Here is a 22392-nt window from a genome sequence, read left to right as displayed (position 1 = left end):
ATTTTTGAGTCTGCATAGAACGATTTCCTGGTTGTTGTAATGATTGCAATGCCTAACCTCTGCCTAATATTTAACTTGGAGGGAAATTGTTTTTATTAAGGTGTGATAATCAATATTTGTCTCTATATTTGTTAATCAATATTTGTCTCAATTGTCGTTATATACATAAGTTGATATTGGAACATATGAATTTTGGAAGCCAAGTGATTATGCTATTTCTGGAAGAATTTTGTATCCCTTCATTTTGCACTTTCTGTAAGAGCAAATATGTTCACACTGTTTTCAAATAATAATGTATGGTTTCACTATATGATGGTTTTAACTTTAAATGTTTATTATGTATGATGTGATGTATCATACAAAAATGTATTCTCCTCTGATGGAATTTTAATGAAATGTGGCAGAATATTTTTTATTTTTATTGAGGTTGATTGCTCTGCTCGACCAGCTTATACTTAAGGCCATGTTATGGAATGATAGCAACATTGTTCTCCCTTTGGACTGTTGCAGAATGGTAGCTGTACCTATATATTTATTGCCCCCATCTTATTCTTATGTTTTTAATCTCAGTATTATGTATTAGAATTGGAGAAACAAAATAATTTGGATTGATACTTTTATGAACGGTTTATTTATTTTACCACTATACACTGTACTATATGAATATTTTTTAATCCTCGCTGATGATGAGATTTGCACTGCATCAAAGGAGTGATATCAATATGAACTATGAGTGAAGTGTAGGCCACAGTGACCTGGCTGTATATTCCCAGTGATGTGCGAGTTTCTGGGAAGATCAAGTCACCTAATACTGGTTGACAAGTAAGCGAGTTAACAAACGTTTGTATGCCTTAGAGCACAAACTACAACATGTTAATCTATGGGACGTCAGAGATAGCTAAGTATTCAGGATTAGAGAATCGGGCACCCATCAAATTTCAGCTTCTACTCGTTAGGCCAATGGCAAAAGGTTGCTCCAGGCATTTTTTCCAGAACATATCTGGAAAAAGTGCTCAGTTACCTACTACTATGTACCACATACCATTGAATAAAAAGACAATTGCATGAAAGCACCAGCATTGGCATTGAAAGTTTTCAGGGCACAGTCAGCTGTCAGGCTCCAACTCCAGTGATTTTAAGCAACAGCCATCAGAATCAGTAACGTCTACATAGAAATTTGGTCAACATCGCAACATAATTATAAACATAAATAAGTGTCCTGAAATATCACAAACATAAAACATAAAAGTCCAAAGGCATCTACCCTTTGCCCCAGAGAGATAGAACATTTCCTTCCTGAATCCAAAGTGCACAAACAATTGGTCAATCCGTCCAGCTTAGAGAAGCATAAATGGAAAACTACATGAGGTTTGAGGTACATTTCAACCACATCCCCAGTAAGAATATTGTTTGTACCCAATATGCCAGTTTAGTATATTATTCATAAACCTTAAAATAACTGAAATTTTTTTTTTTTCCATAGTATTTTTTTGTGTGTGTTGTGCTTTTAATTAGGGTTAGGGTTTAGTGTTAGGGCTAAGGTTATAGACTTTTTTTCTTTTCTTTGGAATCATTCACAAAAAACATTATCAAAAGATCAGGTCTGTGAATGACTATTTAATTGTGAAATGAGCGAGCACTTTCTAGTCAGAGTACAGATCACCTAATAAAGAATCATTTTATTAGATTTATTTTTAGGATTCTGTTGAAACACGTAATACTAAAAGTAAACCTAAGTGCTATTAAGAATGAAATGAAAAAAAAAAAAAGAGTCACTGCATGGGGCTAAAAAAAATAGGTGCCAATATCATAGAATCTACATGGTCGCTTTTAGAAGGTAAGTCTACCTTGCTTATAAAACAATGGTAGGGGCAGGCATATAAAAAGCCACAATACATATAGGATAAATAAACTCACATATTTTACTACCAAAACTGGGTTAATACGAACTTCAGGAAAACTCTCTTATTCTTACAATGGAAGTAACCAGTTAAGAGAATCTGTACAAGAGTCCGATGGAATAAAAAGTAGAGACTTGTGTACCTGTCAAATGATCGGAACTGTACTGGATTCTCAGCTGCAGGATCGCCAAGTGCTCCAAGGAAAGTTGGTGGCAATAAGGCAGGGTCAGCCAGGGGCTCATCAGACGGTATGCTCACCAGACTCCTGAGAATGTCCTTCACATTAACATTTTTTGCAGATGCTTGATCACACAGTCCTTCACTTCCACTCTCCAGAGTAGATTTTATAACTTCTGAGGATAGGGTGTGCAGTACTTCACTGATAGCATCTGGTCCCGAACTAACAGGCTCTGGGCCTGTTTCAGACACTGTATCAGAACTCCTTGTAGGGGCTACAGCAGAGTCATCAGATGTTCTAGTAGGAGCTATAGCAGATTCTTCACCAATGCCAGAGTCCCTTCTTATAGAAAGGACATTTTCCATGTCTACTGTACCACCTGCCGGTGCAGACTGAACAACTTCTGCACAGAAATAAAATTATGTCAACCACTTGGAAGTCTAAAAATCTTAAACAATTAAACTGTAAAACAAAGAAGGCTGCATTTGAGGGTTTTTTGTTTAAAAGAAATGAGAGAGAATACATCCACAGTCTAATGCCCTGCTGCTCAACTGATGATGATTAGTGACAGGGAACTATGATCTGGCATATTTTACATTCTGGTATCATTAATACAAAAAAAAACAGAAATTAGTCAAGCGATTGTATGAAGGAGGGTGCTGTTTACAAATATAGCCATCCATTGAAAGTGGATGCAAGACTTCAGTCATTATGTCGACCAAAAGCAAAATCGGTAGTTCACCTACGTTATAGAGGGACCCTTTCTAAGCAACACTTCAATTAGTCTTTGTTATTAATTAAAAAGAGAGAACACAAAATGGTGTTGCAAAGTAAAATGAAAGTGTAACGTATATGTATGTGCCAATTTTAAATATTTCCATCACAGGTCCCTTTTAAAGATGCAAAATAAATATGCGTTAGTTTCTGTTCTGACCATATACTGTAGCTATACTTTAATAGCAAATGGAAAGGTGTGTTTCTAGTGAACAGTGTGACAAGTGCATGAATACCAGAGAGTTACTGAATGAATACAGTCCTCTAATCGAGATTGATGCTACTGCTATAAAAATTTGAACATTCATTTTCCAGCTGTATATAACAATGTCGAAGAAGCTAACCAAAGCAGCTTGAGCAGAATTGTTCTCCTTAAATGCTGAAAAACAACCTCAGCAACAGGCAGCTATGGTATCAGTACTGATATTCGCACCCAACATGTAAAGAAGGCTTAACAAAATAAAGAATCAAGTTATTATGTCACTTGAAAGACTTGATATTAAAACTTGCATATTAAATGATATACTGTACTACTTCATTTAAAATATGATAAACTATGAAAAGTCACCTGCTTGTACATGATCGTAGAAGTGTGTGTGTGAATGTGTGCGAGTATGTGTGAGTGTGTGAGTGTGTGAATAAGTGCACGTGTGTGTGAATTAGAAATGTTGACACCTGCATATTTATGAATCGCAACAGCACTAAAGTGCTATGCAATATGCTTGTAAAGAGTTTCTTACTGACCTGAAGATCCCGCGTCACCACTTTCATTATCAGCACCCTTCAGAGTTCTAGTGGATGGCTTCCTCTCATTTTGAGGCTCAAGGATATCTCGATATTTAGATACCATTAGAACCGAAATGAAGTAAACAACAGCAAGTGCAAGAAACTGAGCCTGCTTGCTGTCCTCCTTCAAGAAAAACAGAATTACTTTATGTATTTAATTAAACACTTGTCACAGAGAGTTTTCACATACACACTCAATCAAAAATATCTATATAAAAACTGGACATTTAGGGGGTTATTTATCAAAGTCCAAATTTATCTAAATATTTTCTAACCAAATCCGCTTGGGTTTTTTAAACGTATTTATAATTCCTGAAAATATATATGGAAAGTAACATGGCGGGTGTAAAGAGGTGACTGGAAAGTTCTCCAAATTAAAGTAATTTTGTGTTGTTGGAGCAGAGCTTCATCTACAAGTTCTAATATACAATCAAAGACCTGCCCCAGTCTGGATAGAGCATTTGCCTGTCAAAGATGTTTCCCACAGTAAAACTTGCTCATGCTGTAATTTACACAGTAAAATCCATGCAGCACCGATAACCCAGAATTTTAGAGTATGATGGAAAGTACAGTATGGAATCTAATTATGTTTTAAGCTTGCAGTGCTACAGGAAATTATATATATACACACACTACACAGTGAAGCACAAAACGCCATTTTATACAACAGGGTAAAACAATTTTAAACTGCTACATGTTCTTTTAAAAAAGTAAAGCATGAAAAAGGTACTGCGTCAACTCACTACATCTCTGAAAACCACAGCTCTTAAACGGTTTATATCCATGTCTTGCAGAAGCCGATCATGGTCTCGCACTGGAGAAATTCCTCCTGTAATTATATCAATGGGGTTCTGTGGAGAAACATACACAAAGGATTAAAAGGGTGTTTCTTCTCTTGTATAAAAAATAAAGCAGTGGTCCCCAACCAGTAGCTCGCAAGCAACATGTTGCTCTCCAACCCCTTGGATGTTGCTCCCAAGCAGGTGATTATTTTTGAATTCCTGGCTTAGAGGCAAGTTTTGGTTCCATAAAAACCAGATGTACCGCCAAACAGAGTCTCCTGTAGGCTACCAGTCCATATAGGGCAGGCATGTGCAAAGTAAGGCCCGGGGGCAAATTGCGGCCCATTTTCAAATTTACACTGGCCCTCAACCTCTATCATGAAATTTATAATATTGTGGCCCGCCGGCACAGTGCGATCAGGAATTGTGTAGCCGTAGCAGTAATATTTGGGCACATGATTAGTGAAATCGAAAGTGGTGCGTCACTACATGCCAGTACGTGTCTATTCAGCACACAGGCAGCAGTATAGACCAAGTGGCAGATCATTTTGCTAATCATGTGTCCAAATATTACAGCTATGCGATTTCTTGTTTAAATGAGGCACGGAGAATAAGTCCAAACTCCACTTCTCGGCTTCCTAAATGCCGTGAACGGGTCCATCTCCAGGAGTGAATGATCCTGATCGCAAGCTAGATATCTCGGAATGGATGTCAGGCTGAATGGTCGGCCCCCACACATTTTCACCTCACCAAATCTGGCCCTCTTTGCAAAAAGTTTGGCTACCCCTGATATAGGGGCTACCAAATAGCCAATCACATCCCTTATTTGACACCCCTATGGACTTTCTTATGCATGTGTTGCTCTCCAACTCTTTTTACATTTAAGTGTGGCTCACGAGTAAAAAAATGTTGTCTACCCCTGCCATAAAGTTTCAGTTGCCATACAGAATGAATGTTCCTTTACATCCAACAACTTATTCTGTATTCCATACTTTGCAATACATCCAGGGTATATAGACACCTGTTCTTAACCACACACACATTTTTGCCACAGTTCAAAAATGTTTGCACTAAAACAATTATGCTTTCAAAAACTAAGTTTGTGTAAAAGTCCAAGAAAGCTTAAAGCATTTTTCAATCCAAGTTTTTTTTTTTTTTTTTTTTTAATTTTTAGACCCAATGAAAAATTATAATATCAAGGTATTCACATTTTTATCACAATTTTAGTCAATTAAATTTTTTATATTCACATTTTTAGTAAATACGCAAATATTTAAGTTTGATTAAGATAGAGAGTTTATTTAAAGGGAGCCTGTAACCCTAAGAAATAATGCCAAACGATATTTTAGGATGTAAGTAAAGCAAAATAAACTTTACTCACACTATATAAATTATTTAAATATTGTTTATTTTAGTCTAGGATTTCACAATCATGTGAAACAGGCAGCAGCCATTTTGTGGACACTTATTAAGGCAAGCTTTAGATCATGCCAAGAGCTTGTTTATGCGCCAGAATGGGGCACCTGATGCCCATGCACTGGCTACACAACTAGATGGTGATTGAGGGAGGGGAAAGTGATAAAGGCATAGAGGAGGGGCAGGCAATACATAATTAAAGAGGTTGCTCATCTCCCAGACACTTTTTCAGTTCAGTTGTTATCAGATTGTCCTCCAGAACTTTTTTTCAATTAACTTTCCAATCATTTTTCCAAAATCTAAGTTTAAAGTTATTTAATGTTTGTGTCTGGTGTCTCAGTCTGGCAGCTTGGTGATCCAGGAGCAGATTCTAAACTATTACATTTTTGTTACATTTAGTTGATACAATTAGTTGATACATTTCTCAGCAGCATCTCTGGAGTATTAGCAACTATTGTATAAATTCTAACAGCTGCCTGTAATGAAACCCAGATGTTCTGCTCAGCAGGGACAAATAAGAAATGTATCAACTAAATGTATCAATTTAGAACAGTTTACAGGGTTGGCGACCCCCCCCCCGAGCTGCTTTAGAAGGTGAAAAGGAAAATTTACATTACACTACACTATAATACCAAGAATATAGACAAAATGATAAAAAAAAAAAGACTTTTTTTCCAAGTACTGGCAAATTCATAAAAAAAAAGTTTAAATCTATCACTTCTAATAAATTCACAGTTTGATGTGACATGTTTTATTAATACAGGTTTGGGATCCTTTATCCAGAAAGCTCCAAATAGTCCAAATTGTTTAAAATGATTTCCCTTTTCTCTGTAATAATTACACAGTACCTTGTACTTGATCCAAACTAAGATATAATTAATCCTTATTGGAGACAAAACCAGCCTATTGGGTTTATTTTATGTTTACGTGATTTTCTAGTAGACATGGTATGAAGATTCAAAGAAAAGATCTGTTATCTGGAAAACCGTACGATTGTGGTAAGGGGCAGACAGGGGCGATCCTAGCCCCTCCGCCGCCTGAGACAGCAGCAGTTGCTGCTGCCCCCCTCCCCCAGAAATTCACTCTTAAAGTGGACCCGTCACCCAGACACAAAAATCTGTATAATAAAAGTCCTTTTCAAATTAAACATGAAATCCAATTTCTATTTTTTATTTAAGCATTCATCGCTGTTGTAAGCTCATTTAAAAATCTCAGCTGTCAATCAAATATTGTCTGCCCCTCCTCTATGCCTGTGGCATAGAGGCGGGGCAGACAATTACTTTCACTTTCAATTCAGCACTTCTTAGATGTCACTGCTCTCCCCACATTCCCCCAGTTCTCTTTGACATATAATTGTGTGGCCAGGGCATGGGGATGGACATTGGGTCCCCCATTCTGGTGCACAAGCAAGATTCTGAGATGATGCAAGGCTTGTCTTAATAACAGTGCCACAAAATGGCTCCTGCCTGCTTGCTATAAATTTGAAATCCCAGACTGAAGGACTGAAGAAAACAAGATTCAAATAATTTATATAGTGTAATTAAAGTTCATTATCCTTGACTAATCTGATAAAATAGGATTTTGAATAATTTTTTTTGGGTGACGGGTCCCCTTTAAAGTAACATCGGCTAATCTGTTCTTTAACTATTTTATTTGGTCGGAATGGTAAGACTTTGATCTGAATGGTTAGTGGCAGGTCGGGAGATGGGAAAGTCCGCTCGTACATTGATTTGTACGATCGGATCTTTGCGTCTGTGGCCAGCTTTAGAGTGCAATTTCGATGGTGATTTCTTACATAGCATGAATAAAAGTCTATCCTGTGCCTTCATGAAGGATACAAGTTTGCTGATATCTGAAAAGAAAAATTAAGTATACAGGCTACAGTATACTTAAAAAAAGAAAAATTAAGTATATAGGCTACAGTTTTGACTATAATTTACTGTGTTTCCTAATATCTTAAACAAGGAACAGCCTAGGATTTCAATGAACTAATGTTATGGCTATCCATGGATCAATGAGCAATGAATTAAAGTTCTATACACAGTCCAAACTGAATAACAACAGAAACAGACTGTATTAGTTATTACATTGCATACATCCACCAATACCTTTGCAGCAGGCTTTCCTGTTCCCACCAGGCTATGAACTGCTTTCTGGTTTTTTATGTGTTCTCCTGTGGATTTTAACTTCAAGTGCTGCTGACACTCCAGACAATTTCTTACAGCTACAGCACAGACTGGAAAAAAGAAATAGGCAACTCAATAGCACATTCCCATTTGAAAGCAAGAAAAAAAGATCTTATGGATTGTAAAGAAAATCCCAACTTAAAGAAGCCACAAAAGAAAACTGGTACAGGTATTAAACAATGTAATGTAAGTTCAGCATGGAGGAACAAATGACTCTGCAACTTGTAGAAAAGCAGGAAAATGTACAAATTCTATCCTTATGTTTAAAAAATATATATAATTTTTATAGAAGAGTTATTTTCTATACATTATCAAGAAATATTTAACGTGTCAATTTAATGTAAAGTTTAGCTAAAAAGTAGTTAACATAGGATTGTGATGTTTAGAGCTATTGCTATCCCTATCATATGTCAAAGCAAAAACAAATTATGCTTATTTCCTCACTGATATCTATAGACAAGAACCCTGCACTTCCTGTCGGCCTACCGGCCAATCACTTTTGGTTTAGCAAATTCACGAACAAGGCTAAACGTATTTCTACCAAAGATCCAGCAACTCCACATTACAGTTTTTTTTTCCCAAGATTCAAGTGTAATTGAGGCTGATGCTTCAATATTGACACAGTTGCACTTTTACTTCAACATGAATCGGATATTAAAATGCAGTATACGAATACAAGTGCAAGTAGCGGTTGATGACTTCTTTAATAATGGGAATTTTTCACACAACTTGGCACAACCACTACTGCCCTTGTGGTCATAAAAGACCCCTACTATATTTTACATAACGTCATCTACATATGGATTCATTTATGCTGTAAGGCTTTAAGTATGCTACCATAACCTCTGCCAGGACTCTCTGCAATATCCAGTCTGAAAGGGAAGGTGGTAAATTGAAAGTGAAGTTGACCTCAGTAGATCTGGTGTTGTTGTGTCTTATATAATGAATCAATGTTGTAGGTTAATGTCTTGTAACAAAAACCTGTAGATCTGACTAATGTTCAACATTCTTTAAAGGAATAGTTCAGTGCAAAAATAAAAATTGGGTAAATGGATAGGCTGTGCAAAATAAAACATTTTTTCTAGTATAGTTAGTTAGCCAAAAATGTAATGTATAAAGGCTGGAGTGATTGCATGTCTAACATAATAGCCAGAACACTACTTCCTGCTTTGCAGCTCCCTTATTGGTTACCAGGCAGTAACCAATAAGTGACTTCATGGGGGGCACATGGGTCATAACTGTTGCTTTTGAATCTGATCTGAATTCTAAGAATCAAAATCAAACTCACTGAACAATTATGTCCAATGTGGCCCCCTTTAAAGTTGCTGACTAACTGAAAAGCAGGAAGTTGTGTTCTGGCTATTATTTTAGACATCCATTCACTATCTATTTACCCAGTTTTTATTTTTTTCACCGAATAATTCCTTTAATTGCCTTAATCATGAAAATAAATTGAAATTTTAACAGAAAGAAAGCTTAATGGCATACTAGCCCCCTAGCAAAGAATAAAGCTGTCAGAACAAGTTCAGTGTTTGCTTGCCATTGCAGGGACACATTTAAGATAACGCTTTTGAGTGCAGCAAAACTGCTGCAGTGATGTTAAGAATAGCTGCAATGTCAAGTGTGCTCACAGGGAGCAGGATGAATCTTCACATTGAAGCACCAGACTATACAATGATGGGTTCAAAAACCCTGAAGGTGAAGTGCCTCTGCATTCAATTTCAATTTATGCTAATGGCAATAAAAACTCACCCAATCGAAGACACTGCCTTAGTATTCCACCAGAAGACATGTTCTTTTCTGCTTCGATATCTGCAAAGCCCAAAGAACTTGCAAAAACAAGAACATCGACTAGGCCAATAGCTCGTTGTAGAAATGAAACAGATGCCTCTATTGATAGGCCTTGCGTTGGCTCGATATGTTCTAGTTCGTGCTGAAACAACATATTGTATTGTATTCATTAGCAAAAAAGTGGGTGAAAAATATAAAAATAATTATTAACAATGACCCTAAATGAAGTCTATTTATCAAGATAAAAACTTCTGGAAGACTAGCAGTCACTTTGGAAGGGCACACTTTACAAAATCAAGTATTAAATATATCCGAGATATTATTATTTTTAATTATTATAATTATTATTATATCTCTAAATATATCTATACCTAATATGAATACAATGCAAGAACTAGAAAGAACCAGGGCTGTGGAGTGTGTACATATATCCTTCGACTTCATCTCCTCAGTTTATAGTACCTCTGACTCCAACTCCTCTGTTTTTAATATACTAATGTATTTTCCATGTTGAAAGAACAACATATACAAGGTATTTTATCACAGCCAAAGCTCAGCAATTTTAAGGCTATATGAAGATAGTGTCTGCTTTTGGGAACAAAACAAAGAACTACTGGCTAGGAAGCTGACATGAATGAGGATACCTTTCTAGTTTGGGTTAAATCTATAACTAAGCCTATGTCATTGTGGCTTTTTTTTTTATTTATTAAAGAAATTACAACTATTCCTTAAACCTTAAGTTTAAACAAAAGACAAAAAATGGAAATAAAAAGGTTATAGTAGTTCAGCTGGGCATCACACTAGTGAAAAATCTATACACTGGGCTTTATTCATACAGCAGAAAAGTACTTTATTATGACTATTATTTGTGAAAAGGGACATTGTAACATTCTGTATTTCCAAATCATTACATTTTAGGAGTCGGAGACGGTACGTTTTTGCCACTCAAAAAATCTAAAATTGCTAAAACTCCACAGCTCTGGAAGGAACAACTTTTTATACCTCTAGATCTACATTTTTATATTAACAATAAGCACAACTAATTCAAATAAGAAAGTTCAAGTAGACAACATCCTTTGATGCTTTCTGACTCTTAAGACATAGTAAACAGATCTACATGCTTATCGGAACAAAGATTAAGTAAGGAACAAACATAAAATAATACACTTTTGCTGGCAATTCTCCAAATAAATGAAATATATTTAGGCCCCTCTGTTTATGGAGTGGAAGCCTGAAAAAAATCTTGTTTCTAGAGGTTTATCCTGGCATCAGCAATGTCTTTATTTCATAAGGATCACACACAAACAAATATATTGGACTCAACTAATGGAGCTGGATTTCATTTTACTCTGTTTGGCCATACCATTCTTCAACACCTTCATTTCTCCTATTTCCTAACATAGTGCGCAACAATCAGCATAAACAAAAAATAGTTCATACATAAAATATTAGTAGGGCAAAACTTTAATTCCAGATAAACACATCTTTACAACTACCAGTAAAGATAAAACATTCACAAATGTTTGTGACACTGTGTTCTGTGGTCTTCCTGTCTAAAACAAGTGTAGATACTCAAATGTAATAACCATGGCAAAATAGTCTTACTGTAGCTGAAGTTGCAGCAGAAAGTAATGGCAATATACCACCACAAGCCATGATCATGTTGTCGGTTATTTGAGAAATCAGGTGGATAGTGTTGTGGACAAAAATAACATTATCGTTGCTATTTACAAAGTCCATTATAGTCTTGGTAGAATGGCTGTAAGAGGAAAAAAAATGTGTATTGTTACTGAATCTCACATTACTACATTAAGGAAATAAACATTCTCTCAATAACATTCTATAGGAATACATATCTAATATCCAGTGCTTAACTGTATGACTGGGGCACAGATCATGAAATTATTTTTAAAAAGGGTAACATAATTATTACTTTAAAAAAAAACCCACTAAGCTGTTTAGGATCGTTACAAATCCTTTTTGACCAAAATATTTTATTTATTATTGAAAGTTTTTGGAATATAAATTTTTTTATTAGTTTGCTTCCTTAACATTTTTTTCTGCTGCAAAAATGTTAATTCCTGTTTCGCACTGAAATTGGGTAGTTAGTAATCTATCAGACACTTCTAGGGGCAGATTTATCAAGGGTCGAATTTCGAGGGTTAAAAAACCCTTGAATTTGACCCTCGAAGTAAAATCCTTCAAATTCGAATATCAAATTCGAAGGATTTTAGCGCAAAATGTTCGATCGAACAATCGAATAAAAATCATTTGATCGAATGATAAAATTGTTCTAATCGAACGATTCGAAGGATTTCAAGCGATCGATCGAATGATTTTTATTCGATCATAAAAAGTGCCCAAAACCTATGTACAATGTCCCCATAGGCTAACATTCAATTCGGTAGCTTTTATTTGGTGAAGTATTGAGTCGAAGGATTTTTTTAAAGAGACAGTACTTCGATTATTGAATGGTCGAACAATTTTTACTTCGAATCGTTCCATTCGATCGAATTTGACCAATTTTTTTGGATTCGAACTATTCACTCGAGCTTAGTAAATCTGCCCCCTAGTGTGTCCCTTGCAGGTGGATAAAAAAATATATACATAAATTAAATATTTATATTACTGCAAGAACTAAAGGGGCACTTCACCTTCAAAAAAATTATATTTTCCAATAGAATATCACAATGGATTTTTTTTTCTTACAGATTTTATAAATAAATTAGTTTCACTTTCTTCACATAAGATTTCTGCAAGACTGTCTAAAATGTTCGTGAGACACAGAGAAACAAAAGTAGTTTAGAAAATCTGCATTTTATAAACATGCTTAAGCTTTTTTTAATTTTAGTATTGGTTCCGCTTTAAAAAAAAAAAAAATTGTTTGTGTAGACGGGAGTCAGGTGTGGAAAAAAGTACAAAAACTTCAGATTAAAAAAGTAAGGATGCACCGAATCCATTTTTTTGGATTCGGCTGAACCCCCGAATCCTTTGTGAAGAATTAGGCCGAATACCAAACCGAATCCGAACCCTAATTTGCATATGCAAATTAGGGGTGGGAAGAGGAAAACATTTTTTACTTCCTTGTTTACTGACAAAAGGTCACGCAATTTCCCTCCCCGTCCCTAATTTGCATATGCAAATTAGGATTCAGATTCGGTTCGGCCGAGCAGAAGGATTTGGCCGAATCCGAATCCTGCTGAAAAAGGCCTAATCCCGAACCGAATCCTGGATTCGGTGCATCTCTATAAAAAAGCCAAAATGGTATAGTATGCATCATAATTTCATAATTCACAATCATAATTTAGAAAAGTTTATGTTTTTATCTTTTAAATTCCCAAACCTTTAACACAAACAGAAATTATTTCATGCTCTTGGAAATGTGCAAAAAACTGTAAAATTTCATAATCTGGTGCAATGATTTCAGACTCTTTCAAAATTGTAACAATGCCTCTGCTTCCTAGAATCCTTGCTAAAACCATGGAAAGAAACTGTCAACTAAAAGCTCTGCTTTGTGGAAAAAATTGTTACAAGGTTAGATATCAATTGAGGTTTTCGAGCCTTGACCTAGACTGGTACATATAACTAATGGAGCAATGGCCTTCAGTAGATGGATAGCGGGAAACTAACCTTCGCCACATCTGTATATCTGTTTCTATTGAAAACAGAAGGTCTGTGAGCAACCGCTGATGCATAGTTGACCACCTGAATTCAGGAATACGAAACATTGTGCTTCTAGAATCTCTTCTTTGGCTATCTGCTCCAGCAGGCTGTCTCGTTATCTTACAAAATATAAAAGAAAATTTAATACACAAAATTTCAGGGGGAAAAATATTAAGATTAGCAACTATTACAGGATATATATCCCATCCAATAGCTTCGCTCAACAACAGTATGGAAAATAATGCCAAATTTGCTTATGCAACCCACACTGTAGAGTGGGACATACAAACCTTGAGTTATCTCCTTTGCCATTTTACAAATTATGGAAAAATACCATTCAGATGTCAGTGGCTAGAGTTGAAGTTAAGCATTTCCCATTTAATAAGCTAAATTTAATGTTTCCTCTTCATATTTATAAGAATGCCACAAACAAAAAAAAACTGTACAGTTGTCTGTGGGCAGATGTGTTAATAAGCAGAGAAGAAAACTTCTGTGCCATCCCTCTCACACACAATAAACTCTGCCATACTATATTATTGTCTGACCATGAGGAATATGAATACAAAATAAAACAATTCATATGTAAGGCTAATTCATCTATTATAATCACGAATGATGTTAAGTAGTAACTTACAATGCCATTATTAGACCTCACACAATGTGTTTACTCTATTTGACAATGCATCTAGATGTGGTAAACTATGATGTGCCACTTAAATACCTTGGGTATTTAGCCTCAACACACCTAATTAAATATTTATACTATTTAGATGCATCTATAATTAAAAAGACATACTCTGCCTTCACAACATCTGCATAACTACAATAGCAAAGGATAGACCTCATTACCTCAGGTACGGCTCCTGTGGTCTGGTCAGCATCATGGCTCACACTGCGCCTGTAATCCAGGTTTTCAGTATCTGAAGCAATGCTAGAAACATCAAGCTTTGCTATTTTTCTTTCAGAAACCTGAGAAGCAGCAAATGCATTTGTTTTTATTTCACTTTCCTTTGGAATGGTATTATCTCCCACTGCTTCATCTGTATCCAAATTATGAGTTTCTTCTTTTAAATTGGGACCTGCCTCTGAAATATCAGAAGTGGCATTCTCAGAATAAGAATTACTTTGTCCATCAATGTTCTGGTGCTGAGGATCTACAGCAGGAAGTCTATCTCCTTTATTTTCCACCAATTCAGAAATAACCTCATTGCTATCTGCTCCATTTTTTGCCAGTGCTGATAATTTATCTGATACAGCAGAATTTTCTGATGCCGTTGGCATTATGCGGTCTGCTGCAGACCCTAAATTGTCCAACACAGCAGCAGAACTGTCCACATCCATTTTACTTTCCAGCATATCAGAACTGTCCTCTTTGTCATCGGTGCACTCTATTGGTACAAAATCACAGGAGTTGGTATCAAGAGATAAGGTGGCTTCCTCACAATCTTCAGGCAAAACTGAAGGCACAGTTGCTTCAACATTAGAGGATCCTTCTTTTGCTTCACTCTCTTCTGCATCAGACATATTTGGATCAAGGGTAACCTCAACATAATCGTCACTTTCATCTGGTTCCATTTGTTCTGTTTTTGGTGAGCTAATAATCTCACTGGATGGTGTAACTTCAAGGTCTGCTGTACTCTCAGTCATAGCATTTTCTGTAGAAGTAGAAGTGCTTACAGCTTCTGTGATTTCCAAAGGTGGACTATTAGTCCTGGACTCTAAGTCTGCGCTGATTCCAGCAACTGTTCTTATTGGGCTTGAAGGACTAGGACATATTTCACCATCTCTGTCCTGGTATTCATTAAAAACCAGCGCCAAACTTTCTTTGTGCATCTCAAAAGTAACCTGTAAAGAGCATAAAATATATTACAATTAAATCTCTAATTATATAATAAATTATCATGATTAGCAATTTCACTTGTGGTACCATCAAGTTCACCAAATAATATTTTAACCATACAGTATCATCAATTGCAAGACATTAAAGCATTTGTATGCACAACAGCACTCAAAAAGTAAACACAACATAGTTATGTTTATACATAAAGTTCACAATAACAAATTGAATTTAAATTACATAAAATGTATCCGTGTGACCTAAGCCTAAACCCTAGTTTGGTATATAACTATAAAGGTAGATTTAGTGGAGATACAGATAAAGCAGGGAAATAGTAAGGAAAAATTGTGAGAAGCTGCAAAACTGGCAAAAATTGGGAAATATGGGGGGGGTAATATTATTTACAGGTCCTCTGATAAACAGGGAACCGCAATCCAGCAGAAGAAACATTCTCAACTACCACATAATTCAAGGTTTAAGGATCTAAGGATTTTTAGAAGGTTTTGGAGGGAGGAAGTGTAACTGCATCATGTCATCTTTTAACTGTATATTTTTGTTCCCTTAAAAAGCATTTGCTGTAAAGATCCTTAAGGAAGTTGAAGAGTCTGCCATTTTTGTTAGATGCCCTCTAGAACAGTTAATGCAGTTTTGATAGCATAGCACACATTGGTGGTCTAATTAAAATAAAAGAATGTAGATCCATGTACCCTTTGTTAAATATCCACCCAAGTGTTCCAAGGAGCATAGAAAAAATTGTGGAGTAAACACAGTACAGAAGATGGTGTTAACAGAAATGATGTACTTAAAAAGTAGTATTGCTTTTACTGTACCACTGTCTGTCGTGGGCACAGATAAAGCCAAACAAACATGCCAGAGATTATGAAGCAAACAAATACTTTATTTCAAGTATAAAACCTCAAACAGAGGCACCAACCAGTCATCTTTTGCCTAGTCAATTTAGCCGTTGCCATGCTTCTATTTGCATTTCTAATGGAAGAGTTGATAATCTGCAATTAATTACTAGATTTTGTCCTAAATTAGCTAGCTAAAAGAATAGCCATTAATCTTTCCAATGATTGGATGGTTAATCCATAAGAGTACACAGTTTGGAAAGCACCTCTACATGTTAAAAGTCAATGAATAGCAATCATTCATTGTGCTGCAGTTATTTGGTTATAAATTACAGATGGTGGATAAATGAATGGGGTAAAAATGCAGGTTAACATTTAAAGGGTCAATAATGCGAAATATATGAACGCATGACATTTAAAGAGACATCGTTATCTGGTTAACTTTTTTCCCGCAGAATTCTCTTACATAAGGTGTCCGTTTCATTGACCGTACACTAAAAACAATGTGATTTAGTTTTCGCTTACTTTAACATAACATTACGTATCTTTAACAATGTATTAATTTACATATCAATTAACATATATAGTCATCTATTTCTGATATTTTTTTTTATACTCTTATTTAAATATCACAGATGAAACTGCAGAAACAGCTTCAAAATAATTTCCCATTATAGTGTATTTAAATCAGTTGGCTTTTGGCACATGACTTTTACCCAAAATAATGTTGGCTTGTGTATTCTAACAACAGATGGATACCATTGTCATAACCCTACCAATTCTGTTATCTCAGATGATATCCAATTAAGGAAAGTTTTGGCATTTTACGTGTCAAAGAAAAACATGGAGTGAAACACGCCACACATGTAACAAGGAGCGACCCAATGTCACTTTGCAGCGCTAGCATGCTCCTGTAAGGTGTGAGCGTGCACTGAATTCAATGAATCTTTGAAACTACTGTATCTGTACAAGTAACTGTTGCTTTAGAGTAATTAACTCCATTTGCAAGGCATTTCAAAACTGTGCCTCTATCCCTACAATGCACTGAAATATAGCCATATTATTTCTTATAGTATACTACTAAAAACAAAATCTATTTATTTTTGACGAATTTGCTTTTCTTCATGTTGATGGCAAAAAAATCCTATAAGATTTCTTAAAGGTGGACAGTTTGCATAATGAAAGTGAATTGTACGCAACTTTCCAAAATACATGAACTGGTTTCAGTAGCAGAATTCAGTTCTCCTCCAGGTCTGTTAATCAGCCAGCTTCTGCTACACTGTTTTGGAAGGGAGAACCAGCAATGCAGGGCATATAAAATGCCAGACTGATACTGATTTCAAAAGAAATTACATTTTCAAAGACCTTTCAATATTGTAACATATTGGAGAGTTGCTTAGAATGTTTTTATTTTTGGCATAAAGTTAAACTAAAACACTTTTTGGGTGGACATCTTCATTAAATGTTTATGTTAGCCTTAAGGTATGGTGCTTCAGATTACAGAAAGGCTCTTTATCTGGAGAGCCTCAGGCCTTTAGGATTCTGAATACTTGTGCAAAGCAGTTTAAGAAAAAAGTATAATGCTAGAGCTGCATTTTAAAGGTTGTTACAGGCTTTCTTTGGATCAAATTTCCACTGTTGGTGTAATAAGTCAGTTTCAAATAGACGGAAATTAGTAGTGACTAGAAACCCCACTCCTTACTGATATACAGCACAAGGTCAAGAATTTGCAGACAGAAGGCAAAGGTGGAAGAACACGCTTTACTTAAATGAAGAAAGGTGCATGCCAATTAATAAAACAGGAGAAGTTTATAAACAGGCATATGGTGCTGTATCGAACCCACGCACACTTTAAAAAATGAGTTTTATCACGTGTCGTTTCTTTTGTTGGACTCTTGAAATCAGTGGGGAGCATAAAGAAAAGATAATTAAAGCATATGTTGGCTACATTCTTTATCTGCTCAGCTTTAAAATGCAGTTCTGGGATGAGGAGAACCATAGATTAAGCATATATAAAATTAAATAATGGGGGAAGGGGTAATGAGTAAAACATACACAAAAACAGAAACAGACAGTCTTTTAATGTTTGCTTTGATTCCTCCCTTAATTTCCCTACAAGCAAGGAGCCAGGGTATGCCTGAAAAAATATATTAAAAAGAATAAGATAATGTTAGCGAGGATCAGAGGTCTATCTGAATTCTACATGAGAAATCTCCAGGTTTTACAACATAGTATTTTGTTTCACACCGCAGATGCATCTGGCTTAAGAGGAATGGAAATAATTGAGCTAGTCAAAGCTTTGCAGATGCTTGTGTAATGATAACTCGCTTAACTTCCCAACCTTAACCCACTGCTGGAACATTTTCAGCAATTTTGTGACTCCACGCTAAACAATTTAAATACTGCTGCATTCCACAAACTGCATTTAAATCCGTTAACTCTCTGTGCTCTTTTAAAACGTCAGACATAAAAGCTTCAGTGAAGCAGATACACAACTGCGCCATTTTGTTACTGATCCCCCAAAAGACTACTAAACGTATTAAATCAACGTGCTCTTGTGTGATCCACATATGCATCATATACTGGTTAAATGGGATGTTTGTCCAAACACAGTTTTCTGCATAATGAAATAAAATGTAATTGTAATCAAATCTTTCAATATAAATTCACTAAAAAATATTCATGGTTTGGAAAGTTGCTTAGATTGACATGTTCTTTCATTATGGATAAACAGAAATCCATTATGCAAGGAGATTCTGTGCTTTGGTATCTATCTAATCTTATCTACCTCACAAGAACCAAACATAGCTTCAAGGTCCCCATTTAAATCAAGAACAAACCATTCATTTTGTAGGATTTTTAAAAATAGGCAAAAAGTATGTTCAGCACAAACCCTGTTCATTGAACTAATGCCGGAGAGGGGGTTACTGCTCCTTTAACGTTAGTAATACTAGGGCAAGGACATGTATAAATATTTCTGAATTATGTTCCCAAGGCCATGCATATTAATTGAATAAAAAAATCGGATCTCGATTTTAACTGCTGGGGGAGGTGGCTGAATAAGGTTAAGGTATAAGGGGTTAGTATTAATTCAAGTATACAGTGAAAACAGGAAGAAATATAATGGATGCAGAGATACTGAATAATACGCTGCAGTTCAGCTCAGCATACAAGAGAGGCAGGAGGTGGTATTATTGAATTCTTTTGAGAAAAATAACTAGAGTAGTGCAATTATGCTGGTGAAGCAGTTGCAGCTTATAAAGTGCGGTGCAGCTGTGGGAGGAGAGGGCTACATTGACAAACAGCTACACTGCTACAAAGGTGGCAGGAAATCTATCAAACCGGACAATAAAATTGCAATTGAGTTTCTTTGGCTTTTTATAGCAGACGCACGTATCTTGATATGTAGCACTGCAAAGCCGTTCCAATTTTGTAACACTGGCTTTTTTTTTTTTATCAAAGAAAGGTGTTTTACATTGCCAGCCACGGGCTACAGGAATCTTAAAATAAGGAGTTAATTGCAAGTTTAATTACAAAACTAATGAAAACTGTACATCTGGCTTATTCTGCGGGAGGAGGAGAAAGTACTGCTGCTATATTTATGCGTTTTCCTGTTCCTAAAGAAAATTATTAATTCCAATGAAGAAAGCATTTGTATACATCACTAATTGTATTTTCCTACATTACAGTGTTTGCACTTAATAGGAAACTAAACATTCTAGTGTAAAACGGACTACATACCACACTATTTAAAATTGCTGCATATTGAAATGTAAAGGTAACAGTGATCGTTAATTCACATACTGAAAGGCAAAGGAAGAGCTAACTTGTGAAGCACATGTCTGCCACCTTGTGGTACATTAGAGAATACATTAATGTTCTAGGCCAATAACACTCTCCCTTTAAACATGAAGAGTGAATAGAACAACTGGGCTAAGCTAGATTGTGCTTAATCAGTTAAGTAAGCTAGGGGCCCCAAATGGAGAAAGGGAAATACGTTTTTTTTTTGGCTCCTGCCACGTGTTATACTGTGACTTCCTGAAATGCCTCCCCATGAAGATAGCTTTCGGCTGTTGGTGGTACACGGACTTATCTAATAGTCAAAAGAAGTGATTGCCACAGCCTGGACATCAATAACAAGCATTTATGTCATTGGAACTTTCACTGCTGACTTTCTGTCAAGGAGGTTCCTCTCTGCTCTGCCCTAAAACTGGGCTTGGGTATGAGAATTTGTAAAACTATATAAAAAAAAATATTTTATGTTTTATGTTCCTAAAAAAAATCCAACCAGAGCAGATTCTACGTTATACAGGAAAAAAAACACATCAAGATTAACGTGCTTATATGTAAATTAGATTTATAAAGCTTCTTTTATCGATTGTCCATGAAATGGTTACCTTTGAATGAGTGATTGAGATTGTGTCCACCCAAACACGCCAACCTCCCCACTCGTATTTCACTGCATGATAAAGAAGAATTCGAAAAATGGCGTACACCATCTCGGTAATTTTCTGCTCCTCTGTGCTCTTAGGGTTAAAGTAGCAGAGGGACAGCATCCACTCCTGCCAGACAGAGCACTGTAGCAAGCTCCTGTAAAAAAAAAAAAAAAGTGCAAAAAAGAAAATAAATTAAAAGGAAAGTGCAAGTGTGAAAATAAACTTACACACAAAGCTCTGTCCTGCCTAATTCATTTTATTCCCCCCCCCCAAAAAAAAAACAGAACTCACCTTCGATTTTCCCGGCTGTTATTAAAGAGCTTTATCATGTCTGAAAGAAACATTCTTTTTACTTCCATGACTTCGGAGCACTGAGGAGAGTTCCGCAAGAGAGACGCTATAACTTTCAGTATCACTAGAAGAAAACATTTGGGAGTAATAAATATTTTATAGTGCAAATGTCTGTGAGCCCCCTAGGAAAATTCCATTAATCTAAAAATAATGAAAATTTTAAATTGTTTGTTCAACTTATTGAACCAAGTCTCTAACTTTATTGGCTTTGTAATGGGGGTGTATATATTCTAAGCACTATTACTTCAAAGCAACATTAAACCATACAGTACAAACATAAGAGGGGAAAATCACGACTGCTTTTTCCCTTTAAGGCATACAAAGTTCTTCTTCTTTTTAGTGTGGTTTAACATTATTCAGCATCTCCTTCAGTGGCATAAGTACTGGAGGTGCAGAGGAAGCGATCAGACCCACGCCTAAAACATCTTGATGGTGGTAGTGATTCTTAAAGTTCATGCGTCTAGCAGTGGGGCCCAGGCGCAGTTACTGCGCCCAGGCAATAGTAGATATGCCACTGATCTGCTTGAAGTCTATACTCACCACACTGCATCATACTACCAATGTTTAGAATATTCTAAAGGGAAGTTGAAATTTTCAATATATCAGCCTTTTATTTTACAAGTTGTATATCATATAAATAGTCACAAACTAACAGGTATGTTGGGAATTTTCCTTTACTGGAGTTAAAACAAAAAAAGAATTGCACAACATGGAAAATGTGCTATAGACTGGAAAGAGCACACAGGGTAAATACTATCATTTTACCCTGCAGAGACTCAGTTGGTGCTGGTGTCAATGGGATTCAGAACATTAAAAACGTGCTTAAATCCCAAGAGAAGGAACATTCAACATAATATATATTATATATATATACTTAGGATAGGGTTGCACCGAATGCAGGATTCGGTTCGGGATTCTGCCTTTTTGTAGCAGGATTCAGATTTAGCCAAATCCTTGTGCCTGGCTGAACCGAATCCTAATTTGCATATGTAAATGAGGGGCGTGTAGGGAAATCACATGACTTTATCACAAAAAAAATTTTTTTTCCACTTTTTCCTTTCCTGCCCCTTATTTGGATATGCAAATTAGGATTCCGATTCGGCCGAATCCCAAATAGTGAATATGTGATCCAACAAAAATCCACTATTAACGTTTTGGAGCTGAATTCAGTTTTCTTTTTGAATCTCTGGAAAAACTGCTTTGCCTTCTCTCTCTCTTTTAATAGACTTTTACATGTGTATGCAACAAAACAATGATATCTTCTGGTTTATTTCAGAATACTTTTATTGCTTTTACTCACGCTTACGTACAAACCATGTCTCAATGGATTCCAGAAATGTATTTAAGAAATACTGACTAAGCACTCCACCAAACGAATGGGGTAAAAAGTATGTTGGGCTGAGATTGGGATACTGCAACCAAAATAAGGATAATATAAAT

The 22392-nt window shown here is 35.8% G+C and overlaps 1 protein-coding gene across 2 annotated transcripts in view; it reads right to left on the bottom strand.

Moving 5' to 3' along the window:
- Nucleotides 1-22392, bottom strand: part of LOC108699406 (lipopolysaccharide-responsive and beige-like anchor protein) — a 392949-nt gene that overhangs the window by 307882 nt on the left and 62675 nt on the right. For both annotated transcript variants that reach the window (XM_041589518.1, XM_018231478.2), the window contains exons 20-29: nucleotides 20893-21016; nucleotides 20563-20755; nucleotides 14327-15322; nucleotides 13445-13596; nucleotides 11420-11573; nucleotides 9776-9956; nucleotides 7946-8073; nucleotides 4383-4490; nucleotides 3598-3763; nucleotides 2044-2482 (exon numbers count right to left, since the gene is read on the bottom strand). In XM_041589518.1, coding sequence (XP_041445452.1) covers nucleotides 2044-2482; nucleotides 3598-3763; nucleotides 4383-4490; nucleotides 7946-8073; nucleotides 9776-9956; nucleotides 11420-11573; nucleotides 13445-13596; nucleotides 14327-15322; nucleotides 20563-20755; nucleotides 20893-21016 — 2641 coding nt within the window. The remainder of the gene's footprint in view (nucleotides 1-2043; nucleotides 2483-3597; nucleotides 3764-4382; nucleotides 4491-7945; nucleotides 8074-9775; nucleotides 9957-11419; nucleotides 11574-13444; nucleotides 13597-14326; nucleotides 15323-20562; nucleotides 20756-20892; nucleotides 21017-22392) is intronic.

The sequence above is a fragment of the Xenopus laevis genome, chromosome 1L, assembly GCF_017654675.1.
Source record: "Xenopus laevis strain J_2021 chromosome 1L, Xenopus_laevis_v10.1, whole genome shotgun sequence".
NCBI lineage: Eukaryota > Metazoa > Chordata > Amphibia > Anura > Pipidae > Xenopus > Xenopus laevis.
This window is presented reverse-complemented; position numbering and strand designations above follow the sequence as displayed.